This window comes from Limulus polyphemus, unplaced genomic scaffold, assembly GCF_000517525.1.
Source record: "Limulus polyphemus unplaced genomic scaffold, Limulus_polyphemus-2.1.2 Scaffold2057, whole genome shotgun sequence".
NCBI lineage: Eukaryota > Metazoa > Arthropoda > Merostomata > Xiphosura > Limulidae > Limulus > Limulus polyphemus.
Window position 1 is genome coordinate 169,509 of NW_013667667.1, and position 17,602 is coordinate 187,110.

Sequence of the window (17,602 nt, forward strand, 5' to 3'; positions counted from 1 at the left end):
TATACCTGAACCAGTCAAATCTGCACTGTAAGGCCGTGATGACTTAACAGTTATAATTTCCATGGGCACTAAATGCACATTGTTGAGATGGGTGTTCCACAAGATTGCTCGTAGGTTTTTTCCCTCCTTGGGGTTATGGACCATGGAGGCATCCTCCTGAATGGGAAAGTGATATACAATACAAACAATAATGAATCCATTCAGTTGAAAGCAGGATGGTGGTGTTCTGCTTGTGCAGATGACTAGATGTTCTCCAATTTGATGTTCCATCTCTGAACAGGTCTATCGAGGGGATGCATCTTTGGAATAAGCTGTCAATATTGCAGTTCACTCCTTTGATTGGGATCCCTCATCCTACCCCCATATGGATAGCTGTTTCTTCCTTGTTGGGTTTCGGTCTTCTAGCTGTTGCCATTCTTCAGACTTCAGTGTGATTGTGATAGGATAAGTTATCTTTTTGTATATATATCTCTCTTATTTTTCAGGGGTTGAGTTTTGGATTCAGAGCTGGACCAATCAACATAAGTCCTTATACATGTATTACGGATCTCTGTTCCCTCACTCAGTTGGACTCATGATAACTGCCACAGTGTTGTGGGTCACTGTGGATGAACATGCTGGTTACTGTGGTTCTTCCTCTTCTGCTTACCCTCAAAGATTTTTATATACCGAAGATGTTAGTGTGCTGGGGGTGATTCCGGTCCGATTGGTCTTGAGTAGGATGTTTCACAATACAGGGACATCTTTCTTATTCTGATCATCCAGATGTCAGGTTCCCTTATCGATAAAACATTTTATCACTTTGCTATCACTTGCCCTGTTTACAAATTGGTGGGTATGATATCTCCTTCTGATCTGCTGAAATTCAGGTGAAGATGGTATGATCCTCTTTCCTACCCCACCCACATGGATGTTAATTCCCGGTGGCTGGGTTTTGGATGCAGTTGACATGCCATGTATGGTCCATCGCACCCTAACCATTCTGCACCATGGTGCACATCTTTTTTACTCTCATCCACATTACTGTCTTCAAAGGGGTGTTGAGCTTCCAATATCAGGTGGTTGAGATTCCTATCCATTCAGTGTTCTTTCTTATTTATAATGTGCTTCTCCACATTTTCTGCCCATATTTGCAAAACCTCTTTCCACACTGGGTGTAGAGTATACCTATTTCAGGTATTCTTCAGACACTTTTAAAGGATGTCTCTGTTTTTCCCTTGCACTGGGCCCTCCACCTATTCAGTGTGAGATTCTAGCTATATTTGTGAGTGGAGGTAATTTACCATATTGGAAGCTATAATTTTCCTATATTGAAAGTGTATTTCCAATAGGTATTACTTACCTTCTCTCACCCTTCCTCCCCACTAAAAACCAGTGCTTCTATTTTCTGACAAAACTCTTAAGTGATAGTTTGGTAGAATTGAATAGAGAGAGTTACATGTGTGAGGAGGTGTGTCACACTCCTATTGATGGAGGGATGTCGCATGATGATTTACATGCGAGATGCAGTTGAACCACGATGATCATTGGGAATGTGGGAGCTCAAGGCTTGAGGCATGCAAAAAAAAAAGTTTCATATAGAAGGCAGCACCGAAAGAGAAAGCTATATCTGTGAATAGAAGCAAGTAGCTATTGGAAATACATTTTCAGTACAGGAAAATGATAATTTTTGCAAGGTCAGTTTGTTTTTCTGTGATTTTAAAAAACCTTGATTTTATTTGTTTTTCTTAGTTTATAGTTAAAATGTTTTTTTTTTTCTATATCTCTTCTTTTCTGGCATTTCTCTGTTTAATCATTTGTTTTAGTGATATCTAACTACTTGTACATCTTCATATTGCCATTTTAGCTTTTATTTTATACAAATGGCTAGAAAAGAACTTCCCACCACTGCAATACAATTTAATATCATAAGCTATAATCTAAGGCTTTCATTATTCTATTGCTTACAAATAAGGGTTTGGACAAAAAAACATCTTATAAGAGTTTGAGCTTTATGATAATTTGGGTCATAATGATCCCAGGCAACCACATATGTTCCATTTTACTACATGACTAATTGAAGGTTAAGAGAAAACATAATAAAGAAGAGCTAAAATATAAGGATAAACCACTGCATCTTTAACAAACAATAAATAGGTAATGCTGGAAATTATTAGAGTAATAACAACAAGGGATAATTGAAAATGAGAAGTCTTTCTGTAATAAAGAATTTGTAGTCTGTTTTTCTGGAGTCAAGATTATTGAAGTTTTAAGTGAAGATGAGGCAGTGATGGTTCTCACTATGATCAACTTTGCTTACTGTTTTTGATTACTCCAACTATCCAATAATCAAAATTATGATTAAGTTGATTAATGAGATGAAAATAATCATCTAATGGAAATAATGGTTTCTGATTATTCTTATATTATTCCAGCTATCCAAGTAATTGAAATATTGTCATAATTGTTTTTGTTAAAACAGAAAGCTACACACAATAGATTATTTGTGCTCTGCCCACTGCAGGTATCAAAACCCAATTTTAGTATTTCAAATTGTTTTCTTGGCCATCTCATGTGAGAACAATTGATTAGTTGAATGTAATCAATTAACAAATTCCACTAATTGCTCAGCTTTTTTATGAACACTCAGGGAAGCTCCCTGTGAAAAGAGTTAGAAAGTGGAACCTTTTTACAACTTGGACATTGTCTCTTTTCTTCATCTATTTAATATACACAAGTAATTCTCTCCCTCAAATTTTCATGCTGCATTTTCATGATTTTTGCAAAGAAGGAATGAAATTTTTATTGAGATTTTTATTTTATAAACATTTTTAGGATGCACTAATTATTTAATTTTTTCAATTTATTTTTGATTAAAACATGTTCATGGAAATATTCTTCTTATTTCCTATACATTTAAGTATTCTGTAAATATATCTATTTCTGTTTTAGTCAGATCAAGAAGATCTTAGTGAATATCTTTTATAGGGTAGATCATTCTACCCAGTTTTAATTACTTTATAAACATTTTTAGGATGCACTAATTATTTAATTTTTTCAATTTATTTTTGATTAAAACATGTTCATGGAAATATTCTTCTTATTTCCTATACATGTAAGTATTCTGTAAATATATCTATTTCTGTTTTAGTCAGATCAAGAAGATCTTAGTGAATATCTTTTATAGGGTAGATCATTCTACCCAGTTTTAATTACTTTATAAAGTAGATATTGAAGCAATTTAAACAGTGTTTGTTTCCATTTATAGCACTGACACTAAGGCTGTATGCCTCTCACTGTCATGAACCATGGTGGTGGCTCATAATAGGGATTGCCCATTTGTTCTTCTTTATTATTGTTTAATATTGTTCCTCCATTCTACAGTAAAAAATAGCTGCGAGTATTGTAATAAAACTTGGACAGTATTACTAAAGGCATAATTGGGCATTGTGGAGGGTAGTTTTGAGTTTGTATTACTAAGTAGCAAATAATAGCAGCTGTATAACTTTTGGCACCCAGTTGATTGAATGTAGTCTGTGGTTAATATGGAGCTTCATAATCTACTATATGCATACACACATATAGTTGCATGTAGGCTGTGGATATAATTTAATGTTTATATGTCAGGCATGGCACATGTACCAGAGTGATTATTAACTTATTGATGTCATGTATCATTTGTTTATATATCAGGTTCCTGCCCTTTTGGACATGAGGCTGCTGACAGGATTACAGTTTTTTTACCACTGCATGATAAATATTGGCCATGTTACACAAAAATATAAAATACTACACAAACATCTAAAATGTTGTACAAACATCTAGGCTGTCTTCCACAACAAGAATCTTTAAGCTGTAGTTTAAAAGATAGCACCAAGCTCAGTTTCAAGCATTGGTTTGGAAATCATGGTTATGGTTAAGTGACAAATTATAGCCAACACTGCATGACTGTGAATTTTATAAATAATGCAGACTAGCCATCTTTGAAGCTGACTATAAAGAGTGGCAAAAATGGTGGCAACTCTAGGTGAAAGTAAGACAGACGTTTTGTAGCTGTATATTTTATTTATAAAATATTTAATTTCAGATAAAATATGCAGCAGCAATGACCCATCAGAATTTAGGGTCATCACAGTGGAAGAGGGTTGTTGAAGTGTCATGACCCAAACTCCATCAGAAATGGAGGAGGGAAGGTATATTAATATAATCAATTCTTATTGTTAATTAAAATGTGTTTGACCTTGTAGATTGTGCAAAATGTTACGTTAAGAGGAAACCAGTGGAGATGAGGAAGGGGAATATAACAATTATAAGTAATATTAAGTATGCTTGTTTTTATACATATCCTATTATATTATGACATATATATATATACTAATCAACATGCATTGCATGTATAAAACTGATGAGGTTACAAAATCCAGTCCTTGCACCATTCCAGTATAATCCAATAGTCCCTCGAATACAGACTCCCCATATAGCGATATAGCTGCAGGGTATAAATATTGTAGCTATATATATTTTACAAGCATATACATAGCATGTAGTATGTTGATTACCATGCATCACAGTGATCATACATACAGTACCACTGTCAATGATAACATTACAGCAATGGTATCACGAGCAATAGCTGTTCAATCTGCAGAAAAGAAAATCCAAAGGCTGTCATTGTTTCGTGAGAGAGCGTCATACACCAACTACATATTTCATTAAACTAAACTGTTTCAAAATTGTTTAGATAAAAAGGGGTAATAGGGATCTTCAAAAATTACAGAACGAGATAGGTAGTATAAAGGTTTGATATATAGTGTTGACTATTTCCACAAGCTACAAATCCCTATTTTGACTCCATGTCTAAAAGCTTTAATATTTAAGAAAGTCAAAATAGGGACTTGTAGCTTGAGGAAATAATGTCAACATTATGTCTCAAACCTTAAGCTTGTTTGTTTCCTTTTTTGCTATTGCATTTTCACTTTAAGCTACCTATTTTGTTTCAGTAATTTTTTAAAGATCCCTATTCCCGTTTTTTAACTAACAATTTTTAATCATCTTGTTCTTATTTGAAATCCTTTAGTAGTCTAATATATTTTATTGTTTGTGATGCATTCTTACTTGATAATAAAAATTATTTCTTTACTTTAACAGGTCTGGCTTGGGAAGTCATAGAGGAGGTTTGTCTTCACCTCACATGGTAATGCCACGACACATCAACATTCCAGATATTCCCACAGATGGCGAGACAGTGTTTGAACTACTTGCTCTCATTTTATCAGCAGTGGCATTAGCTAGCCAATACCTAAATATTTATCGTACAGTTTGGTGGCTACCACATTCACACATGGATCAAGCTATGGTAAGAGTACAAAAAAGTTTTAACAGTACTAGTAATGTCTAGTACTATATTGAAATTAGTGAGGTATGGTTGTTTTCATAGATATTTTAAGTCATTTTCAAATTTCCTATTTCAGTACTGTAGTATATTTAATCTTTTCTTATCTGGTAACTTGAGATTAAAAAAAATGATGTTGCTATAAGAATGCATTTGCTAAGACTCCCACTTATTTTGTAGTTCTGTCATTACTCATGTTTGTTTGTTAAAGTCTTTTTATGAAGAGGTTGTTGCAGTTACCTAATCTCCCATTTATGCTTGTAGTGCTGTCATCACTAAGGTTTGTTATTGTTACAGTCCTCTTTTGAAAAGGTTGGTGCATTTACCTAATTTCCCAGTTATACTTGTAGTTCTGTCATCTGGACACTGCAGGAAGCTGTGGAGGCAGGCTCTGCGTGAATATGGAACCAGTCCAGATGAAATTAATATGCTTCATCATAGTGCCCAACCCCATCCAGATGACTTAAGCTGTGGGCCCCCAAATGACTTTGTTCTGTGGTACCAACTGATGATAAAGGGTTTGTGCTATGGCTTATCCACAGTATGATCGACCTGTGCAAAATGTTGGGTAATCAATTGACAGCCTGAAAAAAAGGCAACTGTGATACCTGTCTAAATAGAGACACCAACATTAAGCTACAGAGTTCAATAAAACAAATTTCCTTCAGGGTTCACTGAGAGGAGGTAAGAATGAAGAACCATAAAGACAGATACAATGGAGATGGACCTGGACTGAATATGGACAGGTGTGTGTGGACAATGCTTTAAGACACAGCAAGGAATGAGTATCCATCAGGCTAAGAAGAAACGTCTAATGAACAGTGCAGTTTTCTGGAACATCAGGCACCAGAGGTTATGCAAAGTCAGGAAGCAAAATACAGTACTCAAGCAAACCCAAGGGGCAAAATGTTAAAATGGGCAAAAATGAATGACAACATCTGGAGCAAATTTGACGATTAGATTGTAACAGTCCTATGGGTAAGCCTGACAGGTTTTGTTACAAAGAAATGGGAGTTCTCTCTGGGCTTGTTGCAAGTGTTGCTGATGAATGGCTTGGATAGAAGGAGAAAACACAGAAGCCAAAATAACCAAATAGAAGGCAAATTAGGAAGGGTAGATTGAAAGGACAGCAGAGAATGATGAAAAAGTGACTTGAAACTTGTGCTGAAGGGGGAAAGGCAAGTCTAATGGTGTTGCTGAATGAGATCAGGGGAATAGCAAGAGAAGAAGCTACCTGTAGGTGACAAAGAGAGAGAGAATACAGTTTAAGAAGTTTATTAGAAATCCATACAGCTTTGCATGACAGTTATTCCAACAAGGGAGGAAAGTTGAAAGTAGAAAAGAAATTGAGCTTCATCTTATGCAGAAATATAATGACCCACCATGAGATATTCTGATGCCAGAGCTGACTGGAGGATATGTGCCAAGTACACTAAGAGTGCTGTTTGATGAAGGTAACATCAGGCTTGAGGAAGTGAAGGCAGCAGTTTGGAAAGCAAGAGCTAAGAGTGCACCTGGTATTAACAGAATATTATATAAGATGTATAAGAAGTGCCCAGGTCTAAGGAAGGGGATGTGAGAATTGTTAAGAACAGCATAGAAGAAAGAAGAGATACCTGAAGTATGGTGTTTGGTAAATGGGATGTACATCCCGGAGGAAGTGAAGTCTGAGCTACTGTCACAGTTTAGACCAATCTTACTTCTAAATGTTGAAGGGAAGATCTTCACAACAGTTGCAAGGTAGTTAATAAACTACATGTTGGACAGTGAGTATACTGATACATCGATTTCAGAAGGCAGGGGTGCCTGGATTTGCAGGATGTGTTGAGCATGCAATGATGATCTGGTCAACAGTTCAGAGGAATTGGAAGGATAAGAATGAGCTGCATGTGGTATGGCTTAATTTAGCAAATGCCTCATGCTGTAATTGAAATTTGTCTGGAAAATTTTAGGGTTTCCATGAGAGTAAGGAGCATGGTGAAATCATATTATGACAGGTTCAACATGAGATTTTCAACTGAATGGCAAAGGCTAGAAAGTTGGAATCCCTACGGCATATGCTATTTCCTCATTATTGTTTGTGAAGGCTGTGGATCTAGTATCGAGATCTGTCAAGGTATAGAAGGAGTGCAGCTGAAAGCATTTATGGATGATATTATAGTGCTAGCTAGAACCAAACAGGAGACCAAGAAATGTATGAAGAAGTTGGATCAGGATGAAGTTCAAACCAAAGAAAAGTAGTAGTCTATAAGTGGTCAAAGGTAGGGTAAGTTAGATCATCCTGTGTGTTCACAAGGAACCAGTGAAAACTATTTGATAATGGTATGCATTTCCAGTAACTGACAGTCATAGAGGACATTAGGTGAGAAATTGGTTTAATGTACCTTAATCATTTGTCACAAATGGGCTTTATGCAAGATTGTTTAAGCTTGTTCTCCCACTGAAGTCCGTGGTGGAGGAATTCAAAGTGCTAAGGTAAGGTTGGACATGATGATGACAGAGAGTCAAATGATGCTGAGGTGAGAGGACACCATCCAGAGGTGGTAACAGGCAGTAAATAGAAAGCTTCAGATACAGAGAAGAATGCAGTTGGTTGGCTCAAATTTAAGGAGATTCTGAGAGCAACTCAACAAGATTGAAAAGGATTATGATGGAAGCCTTCTAAATGGTTTTCAGATCAAGATGGCAAGGGAAGGAAGGAGATGGTATGTGATGAGGTAAAATTGATGAAAGAGGAGATAAGAGTAGCTCAGGCAGCAGGGCGAGGGGTTGAAATGGGAAGGCGATGAGCATTGAAAGAAATTGCAGAATATGCTGTTGAGAATGGAATCAGCATGAATTAAGTTTCTGCTTGGTTCAGTATACAATCAGTTAGCAACAAATTCTAACTTGAAGAGATGGGGTGTGGCTAAGACCAACTGGTGCACCTGCTGTTGGTACATTGAAGCATGTATTATCTAGTTGTCCCATGGCACTGCAACTGTATACGTGGTGGTGGCATAATCAAGTACAAGTTGGGAAGGATAATGAAGGAAAGATGTAAGGAAATCAACAGTAGAGAGAGAAGATTCAAAGTAATCAGGTTCATTAATTATGTGCAAAAGGGTGGTAAGTCAAGGAAAACTGCATTTGGTGTTTTAGAAGAGGCAAAAGATTGAGAGGTCTGTGTAGATCTAGACAGTGGACTCACTCTTCCATTAGAGATTGCTGCCACAAGACTATGGCCAGACATAGTTGTGTGGGCACAAAGTGCTAAGACAGTGTTGATGATAAAGCTAACATTACCATGAGCATAAAAGGTTAAGGTAAGAAGAGTTGAGGCAGGAAGTGTGGGATATTTCCATTAAAGATTGATTACTGAGGTTTCATTGCTGGGTCATTTCTATACCTTTTAAACAGAATTGAACTGGCAGTTAAAGTGAGAAGTGACACAATCTAAGCACTGCAGGAGGCTGCAGAGGCAGACTGCATGGATATGGAACCAGTCCAGATGAAATTATTAGGCTTCATTGCAGTGTCCAACACCATTCAGGTGACTTTGATTTCTAAGGCTGCCACAGACTGTCATATTGGTGTGGACCCCAAAACAACTATGGTCTCTGGTAGCAACAGATGATGGAGGGGGTTATGTTGTGGCTTATCATGTCCACAGTATGGTGGATCACAGTAAATTTTCTTAATTGACTTTTCTACACTGTACTTAATTTTGTGACTTTTCATGAAGGATTGATAAGAAAAGTTTTTTGATGTAATTTATATATTATAGAATACTTTTATTGGAGACGTGTAATATATCATAGTGAAATATTCTTATTGTTCTTCTTTTTGCATTGACTTGAAGGTGTCTACATTTTTGATTAATTCTTATAAAGGAATCTGTAAAGTAACTAATTGACAGATGTGTATCTTTATAACTACCTGTAAATGTGTGCATTCAGGGATCAGACTTAATGCTAGAAAACTGCTGCTTAGTGTTGCAGATTTTGTTAGTAAAATAAATATAAGTAGAATCAAATTGGTTGTACTCATTTCAGAATGAAGGTTCACAGATTATTACTGTTTATTATCAATACACTTATGTTACATGTATGTTAGTCATTTATATTGCAAGATTTTGAGTACAGAAGGTTGAGATTGTTTCATTTTCTGGTGCCACTTTGGTTTTGCTTTCCCCCTCTCTGAGATGTATAGCATACCCAGGCTAAGTATCAGGAAATGGGGATAGGAAGACCACAGCTTCAGTTTGTTTGATGGTTTTCAAGACAATTAGCATGGGGGGTCAGCCAGCTAGACTCACACCATCTTGCCTTTACAGCACAGTTTTGCTGCAGCTTGGTTAAAAATACTGTGGCCAAGTGAGTGTCCATTGGAGGTAATAATAAAATAGAAATCACATAACCAGCAAATTTTTTATAGACTCCTCTTAATTTGTTCATGATTAACATAAATGTTACTTTAGGCTTATTGCCTTCTTATGCTTTTCCAGCTTTTGGCACTTAAACTATAAAATTTAATAACAAAATACATTTTTGGTGTAGGGTGTGAACCCGTCAACTGTGAGGTTACATTTGAGTTTGTTGATTCAGATACTTTTGCCTTAGATAAAAAGTATCTTAACGTTTGTGAAATAATTAAAATAAAAACACTGTTACATGTAATTAAAATTAGATTTGATATTTGAACATAAAATATGACATAGAAGGTTTATACATACAATTAGGATATTGTTAATATATAATACATAAAATAATTATCACATATTTACAATTAATTTTAGAGAAAAATAATAATTTTGCTAGTAGCAGTCCTGAATTTACTAGTGGGAGAATAAAACTAGCAACCATTTGCTAATGGTTTGAAAAGTTAAGGTCAAGGATGCCTGGTATTGAGAGACCTGTAGAGCTCCATATATGTTAATTTGGGGCAAAAAAAAATTATTTAAAAAAATAATATTTACACCAACATGCACACACACACACACACACTTGGTTTTTATTTGTTGTCTTTTAGAGTTTTGAAGTGACTGCTATAATGTTATACTATGGAAATCTGAACATTTGAAGGAGTAGTACCTTCAGATTTATTTGTTTAAGTTATGACAACTGACACTTTCTCAATGACTAAAGCTAATAGTCATATGCCCAATGCTAGCATTAAAAAGGCCAAGGGTCAACCTTCAATTCACAAAAGTACTGATATTTCTAAATGCAGTGATACATAACAGAGTTGGCTTGGTAAGAATATAAAGTGTTTACAGAGAAATCAAGTTAAAGAAAATAGAAAGAAAAGCCCTAAGCCTAGCAAAGACATTTGTAATAATAGTAATAATAACAATAATTCCAAGAATACTAAGTAAGTGGAATTAAAGTAAGGCAAAGTAAGATTAAGAAACCTAAGCAGCGAAAGAGTAAGTCACAACCCTCAGATGACTCTACACTCACACATGATGTAAGCAACAGAGCATCCCAACAGGAGAATATCATAGAAAGAGTACCTGTAAGATTAGTTAAAGTAACAGAAGTGCCTGAAAGAAATCAATTTATTATTGAAGCTAAAGTAGAAGTCTGTAGAAATAGAAGAAGCAGGAGATTACATAGCTTCTTGTATCAGTAAAGTGTTCAAGAAAAACACTGTGCCAATTAAAGTATTAAACATAAGTGAGGAAAAATAATATTACCTAAGCACCTAGTGGTAGGTAAATCTAGCAGGAGAGAGAAAATAGCCATTGTAGAACAGCATAGTAGAGAACTTAACCAGAAACAGGCATCACACAGTAAAAAAGATTGGAACTCTATCTTTGAAGATGTAGAAGAGAAATATAAACAGAAATTAATAAGGGTGCTAGATGAATATAGATGTATAGTTATAAGAAATGATTCTAATGGAGTTACAAATAAGGTTAAACATAAGATAGCATTAAGTGACAATAAACCTATAGCACCAAGACACTATAGAGTGCTATAAAAACACAGGTTAGAACTAAAGGAATGTATAAAGGAAATGCTTGAACAAGGTGTAATAGAAGATAGTAGTAGTCTGTATGGATCTCCAGTTGTATTAGTTCCTAAAAAGGATGGTCGTTTAAGGTTCTATATGGATTTTTTTGAAAGGTAAACAGTGTAACAGTCAAATACATTTATCTGTTACCTAATATCCAGAAGACACTAGATAAGTTAGATAAAAGTCAGTATTTTTCATCCATGGACTTATAAAGTAGTTATTGGAAAGTATAGATGGAGGAAAAAGACAAAGCTAAAACTGCATTTATATTGCCTTCTGGTAAGTACCAGTTTAAAAGAATGCCATTTGGTTTATGTAATGCTCTTCAATGTTCCATTGATTAATGGATGTTGTATTATCTGGTTTACAAGATTCAGAATACTTTTGTTACTTACATGATGTCATAGCTTTTTCTGCGAGTTTGGAAGAACATTTAGAAATCTTAAGACATATCTTTGATAGGTCATGCAATGGAAATTTATAGCTAAAAACAAGTAAATGCCAGTTTATACAGAAGAAGTAGAATATTTAGTTCACATGGAATCGTAGGTGTAAAACCTGACCCAAAAAAACAAGAAGTTTGTAAAAATTATCGGATACCAAAAACAGTAAAAGATGTCTGTGAAGTCTTGGGATTCATAGGATTTTATAGAAGATTTATCCCACATTTCGTGAGACTATCAAGACCCTTAACAGAATTAACTAAGAAGGATGGAACATTTCGATGGACAGATAAAAGACAAGAAGCACTTGAAATGCTACGAGACTCACTGTGAAAGGCACCAATTTTAAACTACCCAGACTTTAGTAAAATATTCATTTTAAGTACAGATGCTTCAGGTTTTGCTATAGATGCAGTTTTGTCCCAATTAGATGAAAACAGAAAGGAAAACCCTATAGCTTATCAGAGTAGACAGCTAGGGAAAGCTGTAATGAATTGTATTAAAACCTTCAGGTATTATTTGTATGATAAAAAATTTACCATAATCACAGATCTTGCACCCTTGAAATGGCTAATGACAGTAAAAGATCCATTGTGTAGATTAGCAAGATAGCCCTTGCTACTGTAGGACTATGATTTCGAAGTTATACTTCGACCAGGTAGAAAACATTCAAATATAGATGCCTTAAGCAGAAAACGCTGAGAAAGAGCAATTAATATAATTTCAGAATTACAATCATAAATTGATAATTATGAAATATTCTGGGATTTGGACCATGTTATTAGTGAACAAAAGAATGATGAGATGGTAAATGACATCAGAAATAAAGTATTACATTGAAAAGATTCAGAATACACATTAAATAATGCAGTGTTATGCATAAAAGTAGCAGATAAAGGGCATATGGATCAAACATTGCATATGGTTGTACCTTACCTTGTATGAAAACTTGTCATAATAATCCATTCGCAGCTTACAGTAGAATGAATAAATGCTTTTTTTGGATGAATGTGAGAAAAGACATTAAAATTTATTATGAGTCATGTTTAGAATGTCAAAAATGAAAAACTAGTGTCAATACCTATAGAATTCTCCTTTACAAAAGTTGTCTAGTTTAACTGCATCTTTCCAACTTGTGGCTATGGATTTTTTAGGTCCATTGCCTACATCTTATGCAGGAAATGAATATGTTTTAGTCTTTGCTGACTATTTAACTAGATTTCCAGAAGCGATCTGCTTACCAGATCATGTAGCAGAAACAATTGCTAAGGCCTTTTTGAATCAAATTTTGGCTAGGCATGGCACACCACAATATCTGTTAACAGATCGAGGTACAAAATTCATTTCTAGGCTAATGAAAGAAATTTGTAATACACTAGGTACACAGAAAATCCAAACCATTGCTTATCACCCAGCTGCTAATGGTCTAGTAAAGATATTTAACAGAACATTATTAGATATGATCTCTCAATATTGTGAACAAGATAAAAAAACCTGGGATGAGCAAGTTCCTTTGTTATTATTAGCTTATATAAGTGCTGAAAATGAATCTACACAAGAAAGGCCTTTCTTTCTGTTACATTGTAGAGATGTAATACTACCTATGCAAGAGATATTAGCTTCCAGAAAAATTAACTATATGATAGATGAAGACTACAAAGCTGAAATGATGCAGAGAATGCAAATAGCATTTGAAGTAGCCAATGAACATTTGACTAAAGTTGCTGAACATTGATAAAAACAAGTAAATAAGAAAGCACAAATTAGGTGACAAAGTCTTACTATTCACACCTAAGGTTAAGAAAGGAAATACAAACAAAACTAGCAAAACAACCATTTAGGGTAATTAAAGAAGCAAACCCAGTTAACTTCGAGACTCAAGAAATATATGGGAAACATAAACAACAAGTATATGTTAACAGATTAAAGCTAGTAAAGACTTCTCAACCATATCAGTATGAGCAATTAACAGATGAAACTGAAGTAAAGAAACAATGCAAGAACTGATAACAATGAACTGAAGGCACCAGTGAAACTGAAATAACCCCTGATGATGATGAAGTCATGGAGGTGGAAGAACCTATGCTAGTAGACCTTACACTAGAAAAACCTATACTAGAAGAAGAGGATGTTGTACTAGATGATGAAGTTGTAACTGCTGAAGATGTTCAAGTGAGCAACCCAGGTGATCATAGTAGAACACCAATACAAGAAAATGCACCAAGTACACCAGTAACAACCAAGCTGATATTGTGACTCATTGGCTACAACCTACAATCACGAGGCCCAATAGCAATTCAACCAGAATTAACACTTACACCCAGGACAAGGCTAGTAAGATTTGACCCCCAAATTATTACACATACACCTAAAAGTGATGTGAAAGTAATTAACAATGACTCGAATAAAATGAGATCTAGCGTATTTGAAGCATTCAACAGTATGGTAGATTATCAGAAGAGATATGACTAGAATAAGATTGTATATACTGTTGTATATTTAATAATGTAATATGATATTGTTATGTGCATGAGTAGTAGACATATTCCTTTGATACTTGTGGTACTGATGTTAGGAATTGTGAAAGGACGAAATGTAAGTATTATTTCTATGAGGAACAAGGTAGGTATTGTATTCATAGAAGAAGATAATTTTATTTTAACCAAGAAATAAATGTATATTTGTCAAGGATATACCATTTCTGCAGTATGTTCAGTTTTTAATCTGTTTGAGAAATTGAGAAATTATTCCTAGTTTGCCCCTGAAGAAGAAAAGTCCACCTTTCTAAAGCGCTCGGGTTATAGGGTTTTTTATTCATTTCTATCAAGACGTCTTGAACTTGTGTGTTTTTCTAACATCATGAATCAAGAAAAATTATTTTATGTTGATGCTTGCATTAGTTTTTATTCAGGAAGTTCAGAAAATATGATGTCATATCATATGACATCGTGGAACAGCTATCTTAAAATTGTTAAGAATGTTACTAGTGTCTTGAAAATTACAAGACACTAGTTAATCAATATACAATGAGGTAGGTTGATCTATTACTAGAACTGAACAATATAAAAGACATTATTTTTATCTCTGATTGTAATCAACAAAAATGTGGTTTAATTAATGCAGAGAGAAGTATCCTAAAATTCTTACTTGGAACCACACACGACGATTTAACAGAATTAGATATAAAGGTTGACCAGCAAAGACAAATTTCTGAGGAAATGATCTACTTAATAGGTGAACAAGCGATTATCATGAATGCTTTGAATCAAAAATTGAATTCTTCGACCAGGAAATAAGAAAGGTATGTAGAGCACTAGAGAATATCACTAACGCATTAATACATGCTAGGGTAGAACAAACTGGAATTCTTAAGGCAGGACTGAAATGCAAGAATTCAAAACAATCTACAACAGTTAGCTTTTACAGTGGGAAGTAGTAGAACAGACCTGTACTAATTTAGCTAACTTAGGGGGTAGAAAGTAAGAGCTGAACTTTCTACCTGCAGCTACATATAATAGCCTGTACTAATTTAGCTAACCATTATATGTAGCTGTAGCGGGGTTTTCTTTAAGTTTTAAGCAAAGAAAATATTGGCAAGAAAACTTTCAAGCGAGACTAAAGTATTTACCTAATAGCACGTATCTTGCTTTACTGTATTTGAAATTGTTCTAGCCGAAATTAGTGCCGGATTACTGATTGCCGGACTAGTGATGGTCAACCTGTATATCTGTTTCTAATGATCAACACACCTATCTAGAACTAACAGAGGAAGATATACTAAAATGTATAGAGGGGACTTATTAGGGTATGTGATCCTAATTCTGGACTATATTACTGTAGAAAGTGAAAAAACATATATAGCTGTTTCTAATGATCAACACACCTATCTAGAACTAGCAGAGGAAGATATACTAAAATGTATAAAGGGACTTATTAGGGTATGTGATCCTAATTCTGGACTATATTACTGCAGAAAGTGAAAAACCATATATAGCTGTTTCTTATGATCAACACACTATCTAGAACTAACAGAGGAAGATATACTATAAATATAAATGTATAGAGGGATTTATTAGGGTATGTGATCCTAATTCTGGAATATATTTGGTACCCATAGTAACTTGTAACTATGTGATGTTTGCAGGTATCAAACATTGAATAACTGAATTATGCGAGAAAACAGTGAATACTCCTAAACCATTTTACTTCTTTAAAACTAAAACACCAGGAAGGTGGCTATGTAACATTAGAAGTGAACTAACTCTTTCAGTAGTATGCTCAAAATCTAATTGTGCATCAATTCGGTTATCAGACGGAAGTGTATACCTAAAATTAGCTAGGAATTGTTCAGCACATGGGCAAGGAATAACTTTACCTTCCAGATTGAGAAGTGAAACTTAGTATACTGTTGTGCAATTAAACTTAAAGATTCTTGATTTAAAATAATTATTAACTGAAGCAGAATTACAGTTAATCAGAGCAAATTCATAAATTAATGATTGAAAAAAAACATATTAGCAGAAACAACATTTATCCTCCAAATGATCAGGATTAACAATTAAGGAATTCCAACAGCGTTTAGAACACTTGCAGTCTACATCAGAGAAAAAGAGGTTAGATAAATGGAAATTATCAAATTTGGTGCTGATAACACTATGCCTATCAGTACTCCTGATAAGCATACTGTTCTACAAGGCACAAAATAAATTGACTTGGATCAAAATGTTAAAATTAGATGGATTATTAAAATCCGAGAAGAGAAAGACAGCTGGAAAGGGGTAATAAAAATTTGCCATATTCTGAAACTACTCGGGTGGTAGAATTAACTGACTTCAAATCGCGAAATTAAATTACATAGATCGATGACAAAATTGGAATAGATAAAAAGCAAATCAAAAAACTTAGTAGATTATAAATATAAAATATTAGTAATCAAATTAACCCTTTTGTGAAGGGTATGTCTTTAAACACTTTTCTGCCCAAGTCAGTGTGTTACATTCAAAATTTAAACACTTTTAATATCAATGTATATGAATGAAATTAACATTATAATGTATGTTATGATTTGAAGTTTTATGTTACCTCAGTTTTAAGTCCTTTATTTCAAAAGAAACCTTGAAAAAAACTTAAACTTCAGATGTATGGTCACATGACCAATGAGCTATTAAAGTTCTCTACTTTCGCACTCTGTATCTTCAATAATACAATTGTAGAATTAGAGGAATTCAGCATAGTGGGTCTACACATTGTAAAGGAAGTAACAGTGACTGGATACACTTTGGGGGGTGGTATGATAGTTATTGTTTCCGACCGCTCTTCTGTAGAAACCTATTGGGCGACAAAGATCTTTGCTACATTCAGTGGGTTTCTTCCTATCTACATGGACTATGCTGTGAAGGAGATTTTCACAATTTAATAATATTGTGTAAAATATACAGACAGGAACATACCAATATTTGTTTAAAAGGCAAAACTCCTGGCCTCTGTGATAGGGATGCCCTGTGTTAACATAGAAGTGTATGGTTGTCCTAAATATTGCAGGCTCCAGATGCAAGTGACCTGGTGTAAGTACCACCATACACCAGGCACACATTTCTGTGTCTGGAAGGCCTGCAGTTTTTATGATTGGATGAGCAGTTACTCTTCTACATCATATGTTTTACAGGGCGAAGTGTGAATTTTTGTTATTTATTCTGTTTAGTAATAAGGATACAAATAACCAATGTTAACCCACATATAATAAATATATATAATCAATATGATATATATATATATATATATATATATA

General features: G+C 34.5%; 1 protein-coding gene across 1 annotated transcript in view; it reads left to right on the top strand.

Annotated features, from left to right (window-relative positions):
• Positions 1-17,602, top strand: part of LOC106465807 (transmembrane protein 39A-like) — a gene marked incomplete at its 3' end in the record, with an annotated part of 57,347 nt that overhangs the window by 12,254 nt on the left and 27,491 nt on the right. Inside the window, exon 2 of the mRNA XM_013926043.2 lies at positions 5,128-5,335. Within this exon, the coding sequence (XP_013781497.1) occupies positions 5,128-5,335 (208 nt within the window). The remainder of the gene's footprint in view (positions 1-5,127; positions 5,336-17,602) is intronic.